The 23,578-nt window shown below is 38.1% G+C and overlaps 1 protein-coding gene across 1 annotated transcript in view; it reads left to right on the top strand.

Moving 5' to 3' along the window:
• The window catches only part of LOC150097827 (isobutyryl-CoA dehydrogenase, mitochondrial-like), a 289,762-nt gene that overhangs the window by 66,459 nt on the left and 199,725 nt on the right, over positions 1-23,578 (top strand). The window contains exon 4 of the mRNA XM_090406597.1: positions 19,096-19,205. Coding sequence (XP_090262723.1) covers positions 19,096-19,205 — 110 coding nt within the window. The remainder of the gene's footprint in view (positions 1-19,095; positions 19,206-23,578) is intronic.

Raw genomic sequence — 23,578 nt, 5'->3', positions numbered from 1 at the left:
CAGAAAGATCTCACCAGTTTTTGGCTTTTTTGTTTCAGTCACTACTGTTATGTCGATCTGGTACTTATCCAATTTCTCAGCTAGCTCCATTTTTTTGCCATTTAGGCTTCTTACACTCTTTGTCCAAAAAGAAACCGAACTTTTGATAGAAAATAAAACAGAGGCCAATTATAATTATTCAAATAATTTATTTCAATCAATATACTCTCCATCAGCTTCGATACAGCATTTGGCATGGTCAATTAATTCATTAAATGAGTTTTTTATATCGGTTTTTGGGATACTGTTGAGGGTCATGGTTACTCCTGCTTGAACGTTTTCAATGGTGTTGTGTCTCTTTCCTTTCATCAACAAATGAAGTCGGCGTAAGAGAAAGAAGTCACAGGGTGCTAAAGCAGGTGAGTGATCCAACACACAAACTCGGCTTTTGTTCAAAAACTGTCTCATAATGTTCTAACAATGAGATGGTGCATTATCATGCAAAAGTGACCAGCTGCCTGCATCACGATATTCATGCTGTACGTGATGAATTCTTGCTATCAGTCTCTTCAAAACTTTGAGATAAAACTCACCATTGACCGTTTGGCCAGGTGGAACGAATTCTTTGTTAATGCCGTTGGAATCGTAGAAACAAATCAGCATTGTCTTTACTTTTGACTTCTCCAAGTGACGTTTTATCAGATGCCCCTCTTCTGGTGGTCTTTACTCAGCACTCTGGCACTTTGTTTTGGGCATATACTCAAACCATCACATTTTGTCACCAGTAGCAATAGTTTCAAGGAAGTTAAGTCCTTACGAGTGGTTTTAATGATGTTCTTGCAGTGTTCAATTCGATACATTTTTTTTTGGTTGTCGATCAACTTGTGGCGAACGAATCGCGAATTCAATTTATGAAGACCTAAACTCTCAGTCAAAATGTTGTGCACAGTTAATTTTGGAATCTCCAATTCATCTTCAATCAATCTCATGGATGATTTTGGTTTTTCTTTGATGAAATCATGCACTTTTTTGGATGTTAACTTCGCTCAGTTCAGTTTTTGGACGGCCTGGCTTTTCGTCGTCCTCAAGTGTCTCACGACCACGTTGAAATCACTTAAACCACTCGTAAAATTGAGTATGGGATAAACATTTATCACCATATGCTTTTTGAAGCATTTGATGCATTTCTGTAAAACCTTTATCAAGTTTAACACAAAAGTCAATCGCAGCTCTCTATTTGAAACTCATTTTTCGAACTTTCTTCAAAACTCGCTGTTACTCTTGGCACTATAACTCGGCTTCTAATGAAACAAATATCATAAACAATTGACACAACACTAATGAAGGTTGCTGATTTCGAAAACAAAAAGATACAACAGGTGGCACCACTAGTTTCTTCTGTTTTCAAAAAGTTTGGTTTCTTTTTGGACAGAGGATGTATGTTGATAGTACCGATCTTGATCTCTGGTGATGTTGAGTTGGGATTTCTTTTGAGGATTTGTTCCAGTAGCTGACTTTTTGCTGTTCATCCTGGCTCCCTGGCAAAAACAAGAGGGTCTTGTTTAACTGGGTGAAGCCCCAGCCGGCATGAAATTCTGTCATGCTGTGCCATCATTTAATGTTGTGGTTTAAGCTAATAAGAATACAATTTCGTCTGCTAAATCCCAAATTACCAGCCCATCCTCGTTCATTCAGTATCCAGGTAGATACCTAACAGGGTGCACCATGAGAATGTGAGGATTGGACATTAGGTCAGAAGCTCTGTTCGGTTCTCCGCATTCCTTTAAAGGCTATGTGGAGGTCTCCTCTCAGTTATATAGCTTTGACCCTTAAGCACCCCAGTGTGTTTCTTTTGTGTATCAAATTCGAATGGGTTATAATGACATTACATAAGTATAAATGTGGATCCAAGGCGATGTTGTAATGCATGTACATGAATACTAGAAGTAACAGAAATAAAGGAGAGGAATTTTTATTTCATTGGTCAGTTTGGCTTGGGCAAAAATTATAGGCATCAGTGAGTCTTGGTTGACAGAAGATGATATAGGAATAGAATGTAAATGGCATTGTATTTCCAGGGAGAATAGAGGAAATATTTCAGCAATTAGAGTATTGCTAATGATAACCGAAGAACTCAACCAACAAAAATGGAAATTAAGGAGGATTTTAGGTCTCGGGGAAATGGTACATTTGAGGCATCTGGTGCAAATGGATGCAAATCAGCCTTAAGAAATTGACATCCCTTATTCACTCCTCCAAAGATGAGCCACTTTCCCTAGACCTGCCTGAAGTATACCAGGCCCCCGCAGCTGTAAACTGTCCTACTATGGCCAAACAGGCAGGACAGCTAATATCAGGATTTCCAAACATAAACTCTACATTCGGTTTCACCAATACAGCTACTCAGAACTTTCGACCATGCACTAGATACCCACCATAGAATACGTTGGAAGAAAGCCACTTTATTACACCAGAGCAAATATAAATATGAAAGATTGTTCCTGGAATCAGCCTCAGCTCTAAAAAATTTCCCAAATCTCTACAAATTTGGGTGCATGAGACTACCCTAAATCAGCCTCAGCTCTAAAAAAACTTCCCAAATCTCTACAAATTTGGGTGCATGAAACTACCCCAAATGTGGGAAGCTTGCATCCTTAGAACATCAGCCCAACAGCCAAGACAACCCAATTTAGCCCGCTAGGGGGCACCTTTAGGACTCTAGGACCAATGCCAGTTGCCTTCTTCAGCTTCATTTGCTCGTTGTTAGTGCCTGCATGCACATATAGTTTTATGTTCCCAGAAGATGGCAATGTAACATTGCCGAAATATAGGAAGGTATTGATTAAAGTTTTTTAATTAATATTTTATTATACGTTGTCATTTCCTGAAAAATTTAAAGTCATGCGTAACCAATATATAAGTTTATCTACAAGAACCATTTAATGTGTGTTATGGTACGATACCAGTTGGTTCATTTTTTCCAGATATGCTACCCGATCAAGGATGATGGTAGCATTGCTTTTATCTGCTTTGATAATAATGATGTCTTGGTTATTTCTTAAAAATTTAAGGACTAATTTTCTGCTTTGGTTAAATTGCAAGTTAGCTGTTTATTGGAATTTAGTATTTAGGATGTTTCCATTCATAATTTATATAGCTGGCTGGCTACATTCAAGGAGTTAGTAGGTCATTCCCCCTCCTACAATAAAAAATACACATTTTATAAACAAAATTAGAAACATCACATTCAACGATGAAGATTTATTAGTCATCTTTGACATAACCTCTTTTCACTAATGTCTCGATCAGTGATACTATTCTTCTCATACAGAACATATTTCTGCCCGATATCATGGCCCTCTTTGCCCGTGTACTTCACTCCAGGTATTTGTGTGGCAAAATAATTTTTGCCTACAGAAAGAAGGTATGGCCATGGTCTCATCTCCCCCATATTATTATTATTATTATTACATAACACCTCCAGGAAGGCCAAAGACTCATTGAGGGAGGGTACCTTTTCTACAACTCACCATCTCCACCAGCCGCAACTACCTTCATCATCTATACTAACACCATCTACTGCCAACCACCACCACTAGTATTTTCACAAACAAACATCCATACCCACAGCGGGATTCGAACCCACAGTCTTTTGACTGGAGAGCGTATACGCTAACCACTCGGCCAACCAGGCTGGCTATCTAACTTTTACATGGAAGAATTCCAGCAGTGAGCTCTAGATTCAGCAGGCCTAAAGCTCAAAGTCTGGCACAGATATGTTGATATATTTTCACCATTTGGCCCCATGTCCCAAAACATTAAATATATTCCTAAGCCATCTGAATAAACAACATAGACGTATCCAATTCACCATTGAAATTGAAAACAATAATTCTCTTCCTTTTCTAGACACACTTGTCACATGTCTTCCCTCAGACTGCCTCTCCTTCATAGTCTACTGCAACCCTACATACGCAGACCAATACATACATAAAAATTCATACCACCATCAAACACAAGACATCTATATAAAACTATGTAAAAGACACACAGAGCCCTAAGAATTTGCTGCATTGAGCAGGCTCTGAACAAAGAATATCAAATTATTAGCCAAATGTTTGTAAAAAATGTCTACAATAAAAAAACATTTCACAAGATGCTCCATGAAAATGCCATTAAAAGCATAAAAGATTACAAGAATGCCATAGCCATACCATACCATACCATACATTAGGAGAATATCAGAAAAAATAGATAGAGCACTACATAAATACAATAGTAAGGCAATGACCTCTTGCAAAATTAAGAAATTTACTCAGCTCATCCAAAGATCCTCTTCCATACCTTGTCCACTCAGAGGTTTACAAAATTCAGTGCGCCTGCAACCTACCGTACATAGGGGAAAAGGATGCATAAGAAAAGATGAACATAAATGCCACATTAAATTCCTCCACTAGGGTAAAACAGGTCTGTCAGCTCATGTACTCCAAACATGTCACAGAATTAACTGTAAAGGCACCAAGTTCTTACACCACACCAAAACCTGGTTTGAAAGAAAGTTCAAAGAAGCCTGTGAAATGCTAAAACATCATCCAGATCGAAACAAAAATGATGGATTAATAATTTCTAGAATCTGGAGGACCCATCTTCAACCCATATAGCATCCAGAACAACCTCAGACAGAAGAAAACCTTAATACGAGAAGATGACCTTACTAATTGTTTAATGTAATTCTGCTATAAGCCCCCTCCCTTTTTTTTTTAATCATTGGTATATTATTATACTGATATGTATGAAAAGTTCATTTTATTTTGTGAATTAATTTTTAATTTTGTATATATTTTATTTAATTTTTTTTCCACCAGAGGTCAGGCTAGAGTAAACAATTAACAAAACATTTAGATTCATCTTACTTTTGTTTAGTGTGATGTAGCTTCTGTCCTGTACATGTGTATTTTTCTGATGATGATGACCTTAATACAGAGGTCTAAATGTCGAATATTATTTTCTTAATTATAAGTAATTATTCCAACGTGTTTTTGTCCATAAATTCTTCACTATAAATGCTGACCACCATGTAACCTTAAAAGGAAGAACTCCACCTCTGAAAGCTGCTTAACTTTGATTCTTTTAAAACTTTTATAAGGTTTTCTTTTCAATGTGAAGTTAATTTTTATTGTGTTCAAGATTAAATGATTACTTCTTATTTACGTTCTTTGTATACACTTTGTCCAGAACCAGGATGTATGCATTGCTATCAAGAATATCATAGTCAATGAAATTTTTCTTTTCTTTTTTTTTTTTTTTTATGTTGGGCCCATATACAGGAGGTTGGCTGGTCAACCTATAGTACGTTAGTACTGTATATGGGGTGGTGAGTTGCGAAAGGAGAAGCTTGTTTACATTTGATTTGAATGCTTGTATGTTGTATTCCTTGGGAAATACATCTGGGGGAAGACTGTTCCACAGTACTGCAGTAGTAGGGATGAATGAGGAGGAAAAGAAACTTGTTCTGTGGGTTTCGAGGTGTACTGTGAAAGGATGTTGGGCGGCAGCTGTACGTGTTCCAATGGGCTTAGTACAGGGTGGGGAAATTATTGATGTTCTTTCAGATGAACATTTTCCATGGAAATATTTATAGAATATATAGATTGCAGAGACCAAGCATCTATGTGAAAGTGGGGGGAGTGAGTTGGTGAGGGATGGGTCATTTATTAGTCTTATTGCTCTCCTCGGTATTGAGTCAAGCATTTTGAGCTTTTTGGAGCCCCACTCCAGATGTGAGAGCAGTATTCGAGAGCTGGGAAGATTTGTGACTTGTATAGTGTTAACAGCTGTTTAGAGGTGAAGTAGCGTCTTGAGCGAAAGAGAAACCTAGTTTTTTGGAAGCTGAGGATGCAATAGTTGTGATGTGTTTATGCCAGGAGAGGCTTGATGTCAAGGTAATTTCGAGAAGAGAAATTTCATCTTGTCTGAGAATTTGAGTGTTACCGAAAACAATGCTGGGGGGGGGGAATGGTTCTTTTTTGTGAGAAATAAGACAGAACTGGGTTTTACTAGCGTTGAAGTTGACAAGGTTATCTGAGCCCCATTGGCAGATGACTTGGAGGTTGGAATTAAGGGCAGTGGTGGTTGATGTTCTGTGGGTTGAGGTGAGTTGTGTAGAGTAGGGTTTGTCAAATGAAAGGGAGGAATGTAATGTGCTGTCATCTGCAAAACTGTATTGGGTTAGAGGTCAACTGAAGTAAGTCATTAATATATAGAAGGAAGAGGGTCGGTGGAGAACTGAACCTTGTGGGAAGCATTAGTTGGATGGTGAGAGGATAGGGGATAGGGAGCCGTCTACCATCACACATAGTGTGTGTCCAGACAGGAAGCTTACAATCCATCTGCAGAAGTCCTGGGGCAGTCCAAATGATGGGAGTTTGCTTAGTAAGCCTTTGTGCCAGAATCGGTCAAAGACTTTGGAGATATCAAGTGCAACTACTTGGGATTCACCGAATTTCTCCATGGCGTTTGTCCAGTGATGGGTGATGTATGAGAGTAGATCTCCTGTTGAATGGCTTTGACGGAATCCATACTGGTGGTTGCTTAATCGCCGGGTGCCTTCAAGGTAGTTTAGGAGTTGAGAGTTGATGATTTTCTCTATTACTTTAGATAGGATTGAAGTGAGTGAGATAGGGCATAGTTAGATGGCAGTGATTTGTCACCCTTTTTAGGAATGGGTTGAATATAGGCCAGTTTCCAGGTTTTGGGATATATACCAGTGGAGTAAGAAAATGTGTACAGGTGACATAGGATAGGAGTCAGTTCTGATGCACAGACCTTCAGGATAATTGGAGGAATGCCTTCAGGGCCAGGAGACTTTTTTGTGTCTAATTTACACAACATGTTTTGTTATGTCTTTTTGGCAAAAGGATAATACAGGGCCATTGTATGTTGGGCAGTTGGAATGACTGGAGCGCATTTGCCATTGTCAGTTATGTGTGCATTGGAGACAAAGTGATTAGCCAGGAGATTAGCTTTTTCTATGGGTGATGTTGCAATTGAGCTATCTGGGTATGACATAGGTGGGAATAGTGTAGGGCAAAAGTTACGGCCAATTGCCTTGGCAAGAGACTAAAAGGCACACTGTTTGGATAGGCTGCAAGCTTCCTGCTTTTGGCCCGTTCAAATTCTGTTTTGGAAGTATTGATAATGTTCTTGCATTTGTTTCGGGCTTCAGTATAGGCACTGAATGAGGATGGGGTTCTAGATTTGAGCCAGTTGTGGTTGCCTGATTTTTCATTTGTACAGCCTTGGCACATTTTTTGGAGAACCAGGGTTTAGTTAGGGGACGGCAGGTCTGAGTAGTGTGGGGAATATATGTTTTCATGCCAGTGAGGATCACTTTGGTGATGCGTTCAGTGCATATGTTTGGACTGGAAGACCGGAAACAATAGTCTAACCATTGGAATGAAGTATAGTGTCTCAGAGACTGTCCCATTTGGCACTGTTATAATACAAAAAAAACTACTCTTGTGTGGGGGTGACTGTGTAAGCGTTGTTGCATGGGGGGGGAGATGAGCACTAAGTTGTGGTCAGAATTTCCCAGGGGACTCACTATGTTCACTGCGTATTTGGAGGGATCATTAGTAAGGAAGAGATCTAGGGTATTTGGAGAGTGGTTTGGGTTATCTGGTATTCTGGTCAGTTTTTGAACAATTTGTGTGAGGTCATTAGTGACTGCAAATATTTCAGCATCTCTGCCTGCAGGATCTGTATAACTGGAAGAGGAAAGCCAATTGGTGTTATGGATGTTGAAATTACCCAGGAGGATGATTTTGCTGTTAGGAGAGTGGAATTGGAGAAAATCAACTTTTAAGGAGAGGAAATGAAAGAGCTCAGAGTGATTGGTGGTATTAGGAGAGCGATAGAGACAGCAGATGAATTTGACTGAGTGGGGGAGGGATATCTTCAGCTAAAGAAGGTTGAAGTTGGGCGATTCTAAGTTAGTTGCTCTCTGGCAGGGTATGTCAGAGCGGATATATGCACAGACATATGGATATATGCCCTTGGGTCGAAAGGAGTTAAATAGTGTATAGTTAGGAAGGTTGAGATGATTAGTGCTGGGGGGAAGGTGAGATTTGAGTTTCTGTTAAAAAGAGTAGGTGGGGTTTGATGGACTGCAGATGGTAGTGGATGCTATTAAGGTTGGAGTTGAGGCCACGGTTATTTCTTGCATCTTTCCTCCATATGAAGTTTTGTACATCTGTGTATTGGAACATGGTGTTAATAATGACTATGTCCTGAACATAAATCACCCTGATACTTAGCATTATTATTAGTTGTATTCTTTACTCTAGATTTTTCCAGCATGTGTATGCAGGCACACTAACAAGAAGGCATAGACAGACAAAGAGAGGATCCACAGTCCCATCTGGTGTGGTGATGAATCTTGCTGAAGATCTGATGACCCTCTTTCTCTCTTGCTGAAGATCTGATGACCCTCTTTCTCTCTTGCTGATGGCCTCCCAAATTTTTGGTGAAATGAGGCTACTGAAGTTGGTAGGATTTGATAAATGTTGCAATGTTGTGGTGAATTCTGGAAATTGTCTCTCAGATTTATATCTTCTTCTGTATGAGGGGAATGTTTTGTTCTAGTGATCTCTATATTTTTTTATTCATCAACAAACAGAGGTGTAGCTAGCAGGCGGCGGAGGGGGCGGTCTGCCCCAGGCGGCACTTTGAACCTTTTTGAACTTTTGCAGTTAATTCTAAAATACAGTCTCGAGAACTCATTTCCAAATATTGTAATATTACTGCGAATTTTCCTCACAATTGCTGTAAGTGTTGCTAGTTGTGAGAGGAGTTTTTCTAAATAAAATAGATTAAGAATTACCTACATTATTATGAAACAGACTTCGCACATCGACGATTTGGCTAACAGAAAAGCAAGAAAAATAACATTTTAGAATGTTGAAATCAAAGTTTTACTTCAAAAATAAACATAGTGTTTTAATTTATTTCCCTATACATTGTTTTGACTTTTTGTAGTATTTTTGGTGTGTGTGTTGAGAGGGGCAGCAAACACTGGGACTGCCCCGGACGGCAAAAGCTCTAGCTACACCACTGTCAACAAAGCAGATCCAAACAATACATTATATGGTGTTCTACTCTAGGATAGCCATAGTCTGTCCTAGAGTAGGACAAGAGCCTACTCTGTCAGCCACTACCCGAGGATCTGTTTCACAACTGAAAAATAAAATAATTGTCTGTCCTTCCTTGACACTCTGGTCGCCTGACTACCCAACTGGCCTTATCATATCTACAGAAAACCTACTCACACTCTGGAAGGTACATGTATTATGTGTCACATTCCCATCCCTACCAGCAATATGATGTTATCAAAGCCTTATCAAGTTGAGTTAGAGCCATTTATTCGGACCACACTAGTCTCTCCGCAGAAATCAATCACATCTGCGACACAGTTTTAGAGAACACCCTGTTCATCCTCAAAAGCACCCCCCCCCCTACAAAAAATAATTAAAAAAAAAATCCATAACATAAACAAATTCAATTGTCATTCTCTACATATAGGGCACCTCAGGAAAAAAAACAAACTACTCACCAAAAGATCGTTTCCATCATCTAGATCAGTGGTTGCCAAAGGGGTTGATATGACATTGTTAGGGGTTGATTCGGGCTCAGGGGTCAATTGGGGGGTCAACAGAAAAATATAAGACATCATTGTATGGGTAATATTTAATTCGGTTAACTTGGATTACCTCCATGACAAAAGACATGGAGGTAATGGCAACGCAATTAAGAGTGAATCGTGGGATCAGTACCTCCATCTTACAGGTCCATGAATAGGACCTGTAAGATGGAGTAAGGTCATGAAAAATAGTTACTGAAACCAATCAAGTAGGCCAAAATGACGTATTTACCAATAAACAGATGTTGGTGGTTCCTGCTGGCCGCCGCAGTGGGAGTGAGATTGCAACACGTGCGTGGTTCTTATTTACTGATACTTACAAGTATTCGATCCCAGTCTCATTTTTGCACATCGACATACAAGTGAGCGTTAATGTTCTAAAATTCATCAACATACATATTATAATTCAATCGTTATTCATTCACGAACTAAACTTCTCTGTGTTGAAGAGTTGAGCAGCGCTGGTAGTAATACCAGTGATATTAATACCAGTAGTTTATTAATATCACAGTAATACCAGTGATATTACTAGTGATAGTAATAGTAGTAGTAATAGTAATATAATTAACTATAAAATATTTTATAGTTAATTATATTACTATTACTACTACTATTACTTTTATTTTTTATTTTATAGTCTGTAACTATAAAATAAACAATCTAAAAACTCACATAAGCGTTTTTTTTGCTTGTCCTATTATAATTACGTAATAGTAAAATATAGGGGGTCAATAAAAAGTCAAGAAACGCTTGAAGGGGTCGACGGGCAAATGACTTTGGCAACCCCCGATCTAGATCATCTTCATTTCTGCAGAATTCTTTGCTCTTGCAAACTATCTTACTTTGGACAGACAGGAAAAAGAGCAAATTTCTGTATGGAGGATCACAGAAACCATGTTCATTATGTGTACATGGTTTTGGAGAAGCAGACCATGCCATGAATAATGGATCACTGAATCTGATGGAACAGAACCTCCCTTTTGTACAGAAGCAGATGTTTTTGTTGTGGTTATAGCCTTTCGGCTGTTTAGGGGCAACTATATATACTCCACCACCTAGGGAAATGAGTATGAGTAAGGTGGTTTCCCATTGCCTTCATTGCTGTACTATAGCTTATGACTGTGCCCTGTGTGTTCGCAGGGCCGGTTTGCCATACAGAAGCAGAGATGTCTGATCAAATTCAGCTGCCTCACTTTCACCAAAAATCTGGGAGACCATCATTATGAGATTTTCAGAAAGATTCCATCACTGTACCCATAGATTGTGCCAGTGAGATCTGTAGGATCATCTCACTCAGTCTGTATTTGCCTTCCTACTAGTATGCCTGTGCACTTGCTTAGTGTATTTCTTCGTATCACTGAAGATACCTTGGTAGTCAAGGTGAAATATTGTTGTAATAAATTTAGTAATTATCTCTAGGCATATGCTTTCTCCACTATACATTAATACAAGTGATGATCATTGTCCAAGCATCAATATCAGATTGCCATAATCTTTATTTACTTATTTTTTTATTTTTATGCGATTCACACATGAAAGGTCATGAGACCTATAGCACGTTAGTACCGTGTATGGACAAGAGGAATAGAAGAAAGGAGGAGTCTGTTCACATTTTGCTTCAGCAGCTGAGGATTGTAATTTTTGGGGAAGGCAGAATGAGGAGACTGTTCCAAAGGACAGAAGTAGATGGAATAAAAGAGGAGACCGTGAAGTTAGTTTGGTGAGTTTTAAGTTGCACCGTAAAAGGGCGTTGGTTATCAGTGGCTCTTGTTTTGATGATTTTGGAGGAGAGTGGAAAAATAATAGTGGACAATTCAGCAGAGCACTGTCCATGAAAATATCTGGAGAAGAGGCACAAGACAGAAACTGAACATCTATGTGAGAGGGATTGAAGTGGGTTTGTGTGTGTGTGTGTGAGAGAGAGAGAGAGAGAGATCATTAATTAGCTTTATTTCTGGATAGAATTAAGCAATATTTTGGTGCACCACCCCAAATATACTCCATGACTAGGTGAATTTGGGCTTTGTGTAGAGTTAGCAGCTGTGAAGGTGTGTCTTGTGCAAAAAAAGTATACCAAATTTTTTGCTGCAGAAGCTATAGATGAAATATGGTTGTGCTAGGAAAGATCAGTTTTAGTGGCATTGAAGTTGTCCTTCCCTCACTTGGGATATAGCTAGGAGATCTAAGTTCAGGTCCCTGGTCGTGGTAGATTTTGAGGATTCTAATACTTGAGTACTAACAGGTTTGTCAAACGAAAAGAAGGAATGAAGTGTACTGTTGTCGACAAAGCTATGAATAGGATTGAAAGTCTGTGAGAGCAGGTCATTTATATACAAGAGGAAGAGAGGGTGAAAGAACAGAATCCTGGGGTACCCCTGCATTAGTGGGGAAATCTGAGGAGATTTCCCCACTAATGCTAAGGAAGCTGTCCACCATGACATCTGGTGAGCAACTAGTTAGAAAGTTGGCGATCCAGTTGCAGAGTGAGGAAGGCAGACCATAGTATGGCAGTTTAGTGAGTACGCCCTTGTGCCAAACCTGATGAAATGCCTTTGAAATGTCAAGAACAACAACTTATTGGGATATCTATGATATCCCCATCAGTTATATACTCTACATCACATGTTTGCTTCCTGGATATTAAAACCTTACGCCTGGCAACAGCAAACTAGTAACTTCACTCATTTGTCCATTCACCCAGGCTATTCTAGTCCTCTTGAAAAACTAGATCTGCTCTACTTCTCACAGTTTTTCCAAACTTTGCAAAATCTGCAAACAAATGCATATCACTTTCAACCATTCAATGTGGTACTTCTGTAATTCTTCTGACTATTCTACTTCTTTTCTGTTAATACTTCTTTCATTGATTGTGCCTATCTTCAATTCTTTTGATGCTGAGTTTGAGTGCTTTTTGTTAGTTGATGTTCCATTTTTTGTTCTGTTTCCCTGATGAATACATCAGTTCGTTTTTAACAGAACAGTGTACCAGCTGGTATGGCAGTCTGTTATTTTGTCCCCTCATTTTCTTTTGGTTTAAGCTAATACAGTATAGTATTTGTTGAGCTAAATTCCAGGTTGCCATCTCATCATTTGTTCAGTCTTCAGGTCAATACTTACTAACCTAGTGTGACATGAGAAGGTGAAGATTTGACATTAGGCCAGAAGCTTTGTTCAGTTGTCTGCATTCTTTGCGGTTATCTAGCTGTGACCCTACTTATCTTCATGCTTTTAGATAATATTGCCCATCTAGACCTAAAATCTGGATCTTCCACCAGCAGAAAGGTAAAAAAAAAATCATAGTTACATCACTTAATGTTAATATTGTGAGCTATTTTCTGGAGAACTAGTCTGGTAGAAGAAAATAACTTCCCCAAATTCACTGTGGTTAATTTTTCACTATAACAAATGATTTTAGTGACATCGCTATATTGTGAGACAACTGGAATCTGAATCACATCATTGCAGTTTAAATTCAGGGATGTGTAACATAGTTTTTTACAAACTTAGAAGTAGTGTGAGATATAAATTTAAGCTTGTAAATCTTTAGTCTTCCTTCATTGCATTTTGTTGTTCTTAATGTCTTTCATTAACCTGAAATAAGGTTAATGTTTTTAAACCTTAGTCCACAATAAGGAATATTAGAACTGTGTATGACCCTATATGGTGCATAGTACAAAAGTGAGTTGTGCATGGAGTTCTTGACTGAGCATGGAGAAACCCAAATCTTCAATTAGTCTATTCTTAGGGTTTTCACTATTACAATCATGCTAATGCACTTGATGTTGGGTAGTGGCTTTCTAGAGGAATTTGTAACAGTTTTTCTGTGATATTTACATTATAACCATTGCTGCTGATTGGAAATGATCCAAGTTAGATTCTTGTTATGACAAGAGGAATCTTTATATGGCCTTTTTCAGTTGAAGTTGACTGAGCTGACCTCATGAGCATTCTTGTACACAATGCTTCTGCAGGAGAATGCTGGAAACTAAATACAAATATCTCTCAGTGTTAGTCAGACTTCTTGTAGAAGGAAAGTGATTCATAGTATGTTCTTGATATTAAATTATCCAGTAAATGTAAGCACTTATTAAGTAAATTTTTTTTAATAGGTGACTTCATTTTTGAGATAGATGCCATATTTCCATCTTTCCTTTCGTGGTGTTTTGTATATCCTGAGGACATCATTTACTGGATAAATGATATGAGTGTCATTTGGCTAAGGCCAAATTTATTTACAAATGGTGTAGTTTACTACTGATATATTAACAAATTAGCCCTACTCGTGGAACTGTCAAAAATAAATATAGCCATTAATTCTCTATGTGATGAATGATATTTTAAATCCTAATCTGTGGAGACCTTTTGATCATCTCCGAAGTTGCAGTTGATAAGGAATTCAAAAAAAAAAAAAGTCCACAGTTTGCACCAGAAGAAGTTTGAAATCCTCCAATATTTGTAGCCTAATGGGATGACTGCAGTTACATTAGGATTGTGTTGTTGTAAATGTATCATTGGTAATCTTGGAAGAAGCTGTCCACTTGTTTTGGTCATAATTATGCCTTTACATTTTGGCAAGTTCAAAAACGAAATAATGACCTCCATTGAATGTGGAATATATGACCTACCTCCAGTTATGGTTAGTAACATTCATTTGAATGATGTAGCTAACATCCTAACCAAATCCAAACCATCATCCAGCCCAACAGTATGGTATCCTAAAAAGGGACTAGAATAGATGTGCTTCTGTAGTGCATTTGAAAGAATGATGGTACAATGCACTCTTTGATTGGAAAGGATGCAAGTTAGATTCTTGTTGTGACAAGAGGAATCTTTATATAGCTTTGTCAATTGAAGTTGACTGAGCTGATCTCATATGGTGGTTTTTGATAGGTTTTTTTTTTTATCCTGCATAAAGATAAATCAGCCAGGAGAGCAAACACAGTTTACGACAAAAAAAAAAAAAAAAAAGAGAAAGAAGCAACAGCATCTTGCAAAGCATTTATTCTTTTCGATGTTTTAGAAAAATATGCTGCCAATGCACTGATAGTTTTGAAAAACAATCTACATTCCTTGATATTTTCCAAGCTTTGCTTCAGAACTAAATTCAAAATTTGGGCGTAGCAATGAGTAAACATTGCTAAACAATGTGCCTCGATAACTTTCCTCTGCAACCCATTAATATGGACACCCATTATACAGGCACCATCATGAGTTTGGCCAACTAACTTATCCTTAATATTAAATTCCTCAACTCTGTTTACAACATATTTAAAAAGACCACTAGATGTTCTATCATCACTTACATTTGTAAATCTGATGAACCTTTTGTGTATTTACCCATTACAGATAAAACAGAAAACAGTTGATAGCTGCGATTTTGACATGACATCTGAGAAGAGGAAGCTGTCCACCATGACATGTAGGGAGTGACCAGTGAGAAAGTTGGTGATCCAGATGCAGAGTGTGGAAGGCAGACCATAGAATAGCAGTTAGCTAAGTATGCCCCCTTTTGCCAAACCCAATGAAATGCCTTTGAACTGTAAAGGGCAACCATATGAGTTTTTTCAAATTTTGCCATTGCACGAGTCAGGGGCATGTAGCGAAAGCTAGAATATTGGCTGTAGATCACAAGTAATGGAATTCATACTGTTGGTCACTGATTACTTGGTAGGTTTTTAGGTAGTACAAGAGTTGATAGATGACATTCTCCATAAAATTAGAGAGAATAGAAGTGAGAGCAATTGGGTGGTAGTTCGTTGGTTGGATTCCATGCAAGGAATGATAAAGTGAGAAAGTGGAAAAGAATGCCAATTGCTGCTGTAGAGGCACATATAGCACATAAGGGATCAAAGCTGTATAACTGAGAGGAGACCTCCACATAGCCTGCAAAGGAATATGGAGACCCGACCAGGGCTTCTGACCTAATGTCCAGTCCTCACCTCGTGGTGTACCCTATTAGGTATCTACCCGGATACTGAATGTATGAGGATGGTCTGGCAAATTGGGATTTAGCCGACCAAATTATATTCTTATTGCTTAAGCCAAAACATAAATGATGGTACAACATGACAGTATTTCATGCAGGCTGGGGCATCGCCCAGTTAAACAAGGTCCCCCCCCGGTGTTTTCGCCAGGAACCAGGGCAAACAGTGAAAAGTCAGCTACTGGAACAAATCTGAAAACACACCCCAACTCAATATCAAAAGAGTTAAAGACTGGTACTATCAACATAAGAAGCCTGAATGACAAAGAAATGGAGCTAGCTGATGGATTAGATAAGTACCAGATTGACATAATAGGGGTGACTAAAACAAAAAAGCCGAAAACTGGTGAGATCTTTCTGAGCAGTAAATACAAAATGTTATATTCAGGCAATGACAATCAAGGAAAAGAAGGAGTAGCCATAGTATTCAACACTAAATATGAGGCTAATCTTCTTGAATGGCAGGCAGTCTCAGGTAGAGTGATTTGGGCAAAAATCAGAATGGGGAACTGGATAGTGAGACTTATTTGTGCCTATGGTCCCACAGAAGGTTCTACTAAGGTAGAAGTGGAGGAATTGTTTGAACCTTAGAGAAAGTAACTGACACAATGAAAAAGTAATTGTTGGTCCTTGTTGGGGATCTAAATAGCAGAGTAGGAAGTGATTGTCAAACATACAAAAATATTTTGGGAAAATTTGGAGAACAGAGCAAAGCTAATAATAATGGCAAATACCTGTTGGATTTCTGCTCAGGACATGGACTGGTTATTACTGACACAGTGTTCCAACATAAAAATGTGCACAGATTCACATGGAGAGAAGAGGCAAGGAATAAGAAAAGTCTCATTGACTATGTTATTGTCGATTGTGATGTTTTCTCCCTGGTGTAGGATACCAGAGTGTACAGAGGATTTGAAATTGGAAGTGATCACTATTTAGTTTTGAGCAGGATAAAATTGAATTTCATTTTGAAAAAAAGAACATATAAGAAAGATTTAAAGTGAATAAAAGTTGAGCAGCTCTCAGATGTGAACTGTAGACTAAAATACACAAAGATTATTGAAGAAAAGATGAAAGAGTTTGAGAACAGGATCCAAAAACCTTGGAGATTTTCAGTGGCAAACCTTGAAGAAAACCCTTCAGCCAGAGAGAGGCATGTGGTGAGGTTGTCTGCAAGGATAGAAAAATCATAATTCATGGCAAATAAGTCAGCTTGTGCTCTTAGAGAATACAGAGACAAATGTAAGAAAGCTAAACACTGTAAAACTAGCTAAGCAAAAGTTATGGGAAGACTTTGGTAAGAACATAGAAAATAAATGCCTGGTTGCCGGCCTGGTTGGCCGAGTGGTTAGCGTATCTGCTCTCCAGCCAAAAAAGGCTGCGGGTTCGAATCCCGCCGTGGCATGGATGTTTGTGATTGTCTGTGAAAGTGGTAGTCGGCATTGGTGTTAGGTGATGAAGGTTGGTGGAGTAGTGAGATGAAGAGTTCTAGAGTGCCCTCCCTCGATGAGTCTTTGGACTCCCTGGAGGTGTAATATAATAAATATCAAGAGGGTGGCAAGATATTCTGGAGATTGTTGAAGAAGCTCAGAAATGGAGGAAATGTGTTGTAAAAGGAATTAGAGATGATAAAGGTGACATGAAAACTGGAGAAAAAGATATCCTTGAAGTATGGGGATGATTACTTCGAAAAATTGCTAAGTGAAACAAGCAGTGATGACAGCACTGTGGTAAAAAACACTCAACAGGCATACATTCAGGAATACATATCCATACTCGAAGTAGAAAAAGCAATCAAAGGCAGCAGAAATAGATGATATTAGACCAGAAATGCTGAAGTATATAGTATGCTGAAATAATTGCAAATACAATTCAGAGGATAATTGTAATGTTGAAAAAAAACATGTATATATAAGGATATGTAAGTCATTTTGCCACTTCATAAATCTTTTATATCTGGACATCTGGACTAGTGTGTGCAGATTTGGTCCCCTTTATTCCAAAGGAATAAAGAAGTTATGAAAGGCTGAAAGAAGAGTCATAAATATTATATTGAGATATTATTTTTATGTTTAATATAGCCTACTTTTGTTTAGGAATGCCCCTTTATATTGAAATTATGGAATGTAGATGACGAGGATAGATTGTGAGTATGTGAACTGCAGATATTGGGACAAAAGAAAGAGAGGTGATACGATAGAGGTCTATGAGTTTTTTGAAAAGGCATTATAGGATATTGGTCGACAAAATTTTTCATTATATGGAAGGTAAAGTGAGGACAGTAGGCATCTACAGTATGAAAGTGAAGTTTGTGTGCAGTTAAGAAAGGGGTAAGAGCTAGATTTTTTTTTGTCATAGAGCTGTGAGTGTGTGGAACAGTTTGCCTGTTGAAGTAGTGAGTGTATCTAGTGAGTTTAAGAAAAGGTATGACAGTTGGGGATGGGTGATGGCCTCCCTCAATAAGTCCTCGACTCACTGGAGGCTCAACTCATTATGATTATTATTATTACACCTCCAGGGTGTCCAAAGATTCATCGAGGGAGGGCACCTTATCTAATAATAATGTCTGTTTCTCCCATTAAACAAAAAATGAGTGATCAGTGTCTTTGAGTATCCATACCAGGTCAGCTGGAGAGTACATGCAGTTGACAGATAGCAAACTGTAGATAGGATTAACTACTTTGTTAACATTTATTAAATTTCTATGAAGCCAAGTCACTTGGCTGTGACAAGCCATTGAATATAACATATAAGTGAATGATGATGTATTTTCTGTTTCAGTAACAACAGATTGGATATTCTCGTTATTTGTCTGTTACCAATGTTACACCTTTAATTTTATGTATGAAATAAACATAAGTGGCCAACCATTTAGGTGCTACCATTTAGCCTCTGGTATATAAGCAGCCAACTATGCCCACCTACTTAGCTAAGTAGATAGCATCTGCACTCTCCAACCAACAAGCTCTGGAGTCGGAACTCACTCAGATATGTTTATAAAAATTTTAAGGTGGTGATGTGATGATTTTCATTATATGGTGTGAGATTGCCACCTTTGCTTATTGGAGACTTGAAATGATATAAAAATTCCATTGGTCTCTAGTGTGGGGTTTCTGGATTATCAAATCTAGTCTACCTTTAGTACTAATTGTACTGTATAATACCAGCCAGAAAAGCTGAGATTAAAAATAAATAACTTTTAATGTAAAGAATTAAACTAAATGCAGACATTTCTTGATTTTTCAGGAGGATTAGTGAGAGAAATAGGTTGCATAAAAATTATTCATGATATAACAAAGGATATCCCCCCCCCCAGGGGAAAAATTGTGCATGCAAATAAATGTACTCATATATGTTCATTATAATAACTGATGAAATGTTATTTACATTAATGCAGTGATCTTTGTTATTTAAATATTTATATTGCTTTCTTCAGTATGTGTGTATGGATGATTGATGAATTTGGAACAGAAGAGCAGAAAAAAAGATGGATTCCATCATTATCTAGAATGGAAAAATTTGCATCATATTGCTTGACTGAACCTAGTAAGTCAGAACCATTAGAACTTAAAATCATATAATTTTCTTTTGTAATTGATTATTTATCTTCGTGTGGATTCTGTTATGTTGCCAATACAAAGTCCTAAATACAGAATACTGTAAACTAATCTTACATTCATATTATCCTAATTCAGTTGGATTAAAATCTATTAAAACTGATATGACACACTGTATTCTATCTTAACCCTAAACTATCAATGCAAATATATTGTACCTATACACTATGTTGAAATGAGTATTGTGACACTCCTCAAGGGACTCCACAATACTCATTTTATTATATTTACCTCTTGTGTAATGCACATTATAATTTTTTCCCCTCCTTAGCTGATGCCTGGATGGGGCTGGCCCCTTAACCAGTACACTGCTGTGGGTGCTGCCGGACTAATTTGTCCATTGGTTTCTTGCCTTGGTTTTATGGCTCCTTGGCAGAGGACCAACTGTTGTTTCCTACAGACAGTGTATTATTTATGTTAATTGTGTGTGTGTTGTAATGGCTAATTTGCCTCTTCTGAGGGACGATAACTGGAGGGGGGGAAAAGCCTCTATGAGACTGGCTAACTCACCTTCAGTTGAAAAGCCCTGATAAAGTTTCTTTGCTTCCTTGATGGGATTCAAACCCCATATCTTTCCAACCAAAGGGTCTATACCAACTGAGCTATGGAGGCTGTTGCATATTATCATAAATAACACGTTTTGTTATACATATTTCTCTTGAGGAGATGCATTATGAAACATATGTATGAAGATGGTCTATATACTATGCTATATAAAGCAAACAGATATATCCCTATGCATCTGTGTTATAAGTAGAGAATTTATTGACTTCGCAAGAGATATAATTCTGGCATACTTTGGTCCCTCTGTTTTAGACATTTGTAAAAGACTGTGTCACCCAAAATCAATAATATACATTATCACCCGATGATAAAATATGAGAATGCTACCTCCTCTGCCACAAAACTTCACAAGATCTGAGAAACTAACACAAAGGTACCAAACATTGAGAAAATATTGCAAGTCTGATGTGGAAATGATCAACCAAGAGTTCAAACAATTCAGGTTTCTAGTAAAATATTACATAAACATCTGCAGAATGAGTGTCTCTATGAAAGGCAGCTGAATCTGCAAATATCAACCACAGCAATCAGGAAGCTATAATCGGATAAAGAACTTTATGCTTCACAGTGTGTCTGTGATATAGTGCAGTGAATCAGGCTACCTTCTCTTTTCACTCAGGTTGGTTGAGTGTGAATGTTGTGGATATCTGATTATGTCCAATTGCATCATTTCTGGTAATTTGGTGTCAAAGGGCTAATTATCTGCAGCTGTTTCACCTAGTATGGTCTTGGATCTTTTTGTCTTAATGCATGGAAGGATGAATGCTGCAGAATTGCAGCACTTCCAGATAATGCAATGCTTTCTACATAGCTGATTAGACCCATGTCTCTTTCATTATGACAGTACATCCTGTAATACTGCAAGTACTGTTCAACATGATTTGAGAAAAAATTTTGAGATCAGAAGCATAGAAGATCCACACACACACATTATTGTATGAACTCACGTGCATGTGAGTGTACACAATCTCAATTCAGGCTTTTTTGAAGTGGAAAATTGGGTTCTATTCCTAGAAGGATGGAGAGGATTGGATGCATAGACATGCATGAGGAGAATGTATTCCAAATACTAAGTACTCTGGAAGTCAGCAAGGCAGTAGGACTGGATAGGATTTATCTGCACTTTAAGAAGAATGTGTTAAGGAACTTTCTCGTGGAAAGGCTTAGACGTTGGTTATGCATTCTTACTAAATGTTCTGATATAATGGTCAGTTTTGATGTCTCCTCCTTATTCACAAATGTCCCACTCAAAGAATCCTTAGAACTAATCCAAGCTAAGTTTCCTCCCGATATCACAGCCCTATTTCAGTTCACAATGAACTCAGGCTATTTTGTTTTGCAAGGAAAATTCTACAAACAGATAGAGGGGACAGCCATGGGTTCTCCATCTCTCCCCACCCTTGGCCAACTTTTATATGGAGACTTTTGAAGAGAAAGCCTTAAACTCTGCCCCACAAAAACCAACCATATGGCTTCGCTATGTTGATGATGTGTTCGCTATTTGGCCACATGGCTCTGATGCACTCCTCTCCTTCCTAACACACTTCAACAACCAACATCCCAAAATCAAGTTTTCACCCTGGAAGAGGAAAAAAACAACTGCCTTCCTTTCTTAGACACACTAGTCACCCACCAGCCTGATGGAACCTTGGTTTTCAGTTTATTATAGAAACCCACCCATACAGGCAGATACATTCACCAACAATCCCCCCCCCCACCCCTCACAACAATATGGAGTCATTAAGAGACTACACAACAGGGCTAAACTTATCTGTTCAAATGACAATGCCCTAACCACAAAACTAAACCACATTCTCAACACTTTCTCAGCCAATGGCTACCGCCTAAAAAAAATCCAAAAAATATTGAAACCAATAAACCACAACCCCCCCCCCCTCCTTCACAACAAGGATTACTCTAAATCCATCACCATTCTCTATATCCGAGGCACCTTGGAAAAAATTACAAAAATCCTAAAAAAACATGACTTAACTTCTTGTTACAGCTATATAAAAAATTGGCATCTCTTATTCGCTCCACTAAAGACCAACCTCCCCCCCTTAGACCTACCTGGTGTATACTAGGTCCCTTGCAGCTGTAAGCTGTCCTACTTTGGCCAAACAGGCAGGACAACTAATATCAGAATTTCAGAACACAAGGACTACATCTGGATTCACCAATACAGCCACTCTAGTCTTGCAGACTATGCACTGGATACCCACCATAGAATACGGTGGAAGAAAGCCACGATAATACACCATAGGAAATTCAATTACGAAAGGCTATTTATGAAATCAGCCTCAGCCCTAAGAAACAATCTGAACCTCAACAAATTTGGTTGCATGAGACTGCCCCAAATTTGGGAAATCTACATCAACATTGATGTTGAATACCAACATTGCCTGCTAGGGGGCACCATCAGGACTTTTAGGAGAAAGAATAGCGTCCTCATTTACTGTGTGTTGTGCTTGCGTGCACGTGTCTTTTTTTAAGTTCCTGTGAAAATGGCAACGTGATGTTGCCGAAATATTGGAAGTGTATTAAAATTTATTTTAATGTATATTCTATTGTACGTTGTAATTTCCTTAAGCTATTTAGTAAGTGTTAAGGAACTGGCAGCTCCATTGACCTGGCTGCTGTTCATTGAAAGGTGCCCAAGCAGTTGAAGGAGGGTAAGATAGTAACTTTGCATAAGGGTGGTGGTGATAGAATGGAAGTGTCAAACTATAGATTAATTTTATTTTTTCTGTAGAGTAGGGTAATTTTATTTAGGAGTGTGAGCATGAATTTGTTAAGGGGTGCTTTTATTTCAGTAATCTGATTGCCTTTTATAATAAAGTAACAAGAGTGGTCAATCAATGAGAGAATATATTGCCTTTTATTTATTTATTTATTTTTATAAAGGCATTTGATGAATGCCACATAAGTAGATAGTTAATCTGCAACATATTAGTTTAGATATCAGTTTAGTGAATTGGTTGGAGATTGGCTGTCTGATAGGTATCAGAGAGCTTTGTATAAGGGAGCAATATCAAGAAATAAAAAGTCAAGTGGGATTCCACAGGGCTCAGTATTGGGCTTTTTCTGTTTAACCTTCATGTCAGTGACATTCAGTTGATTGCAGATGTTGTGCTGGGAAGAGTTATTAGTGCCCGTGCCACTTCAGGAGGACTGGGATAAACTGGACAAGTAGATGAATGAATGGGATCCCGGTTTAATGTAGTGAAATAGGGTCCATCGATGGATTCCAAACTTCAATTGGTAAAGATGCTGAAGGAAATCCAGAGGATTGCTGCAATACTGAGGTCAATGACCAGCAGAGATAGAAGAAGTGTGGTTAAAACATATGAAGTCATGATCAGATCATATCTAGATTACTATGCTCAGCTCTGGTTATACCAGTATTTGAAGAGGATGCAGAGGCAGATAAAAATGATATCAGGACTGTACAATGTTAGTAATGAGGATAGACAGGGTGTGCACACTGCAGAGTTTGATGGATGAAAGTTAAAAAGGTGGTATGGTTGAGATATTTAAACTATTGAGAGTTAGTCAAGGACTTAACACAAGTGAGATCTTTCATATTGTAGAACAAGGAGCCATTTCCATTTCCTGGAAGTGGTGAGCAAGAAGAGTGAGAATGGAAGGAAGTTGGACCATGGAACATTGCCTGATAGGTATTGAGAATGTGAATGGTGAACGAGCTTAAGAAATGTTATGACTTTGTGTTGTCTAATA

The sequence above is a fragment of the Typopeltis vanoorti genome, chromosome 16, assembly GCF_054136105.1.
Source record: "Typopeltis vanoorti isolate ZY-2024b chromosome 16, IOZ_Tvanoo_1.0, whole genome shotgun sequence".
Taxonomy (NCBI): Eukaryota; Metazoa; Arthropoda; class Arachnida; order Uropygi; family Thelyphonidae; genus Typopeltis; species Typopeltis vanoorti.
Note: the sequence above shows the minus strand (reverse complement) of the source record. Positions and strands in the feature narration are given on the sequence as shown.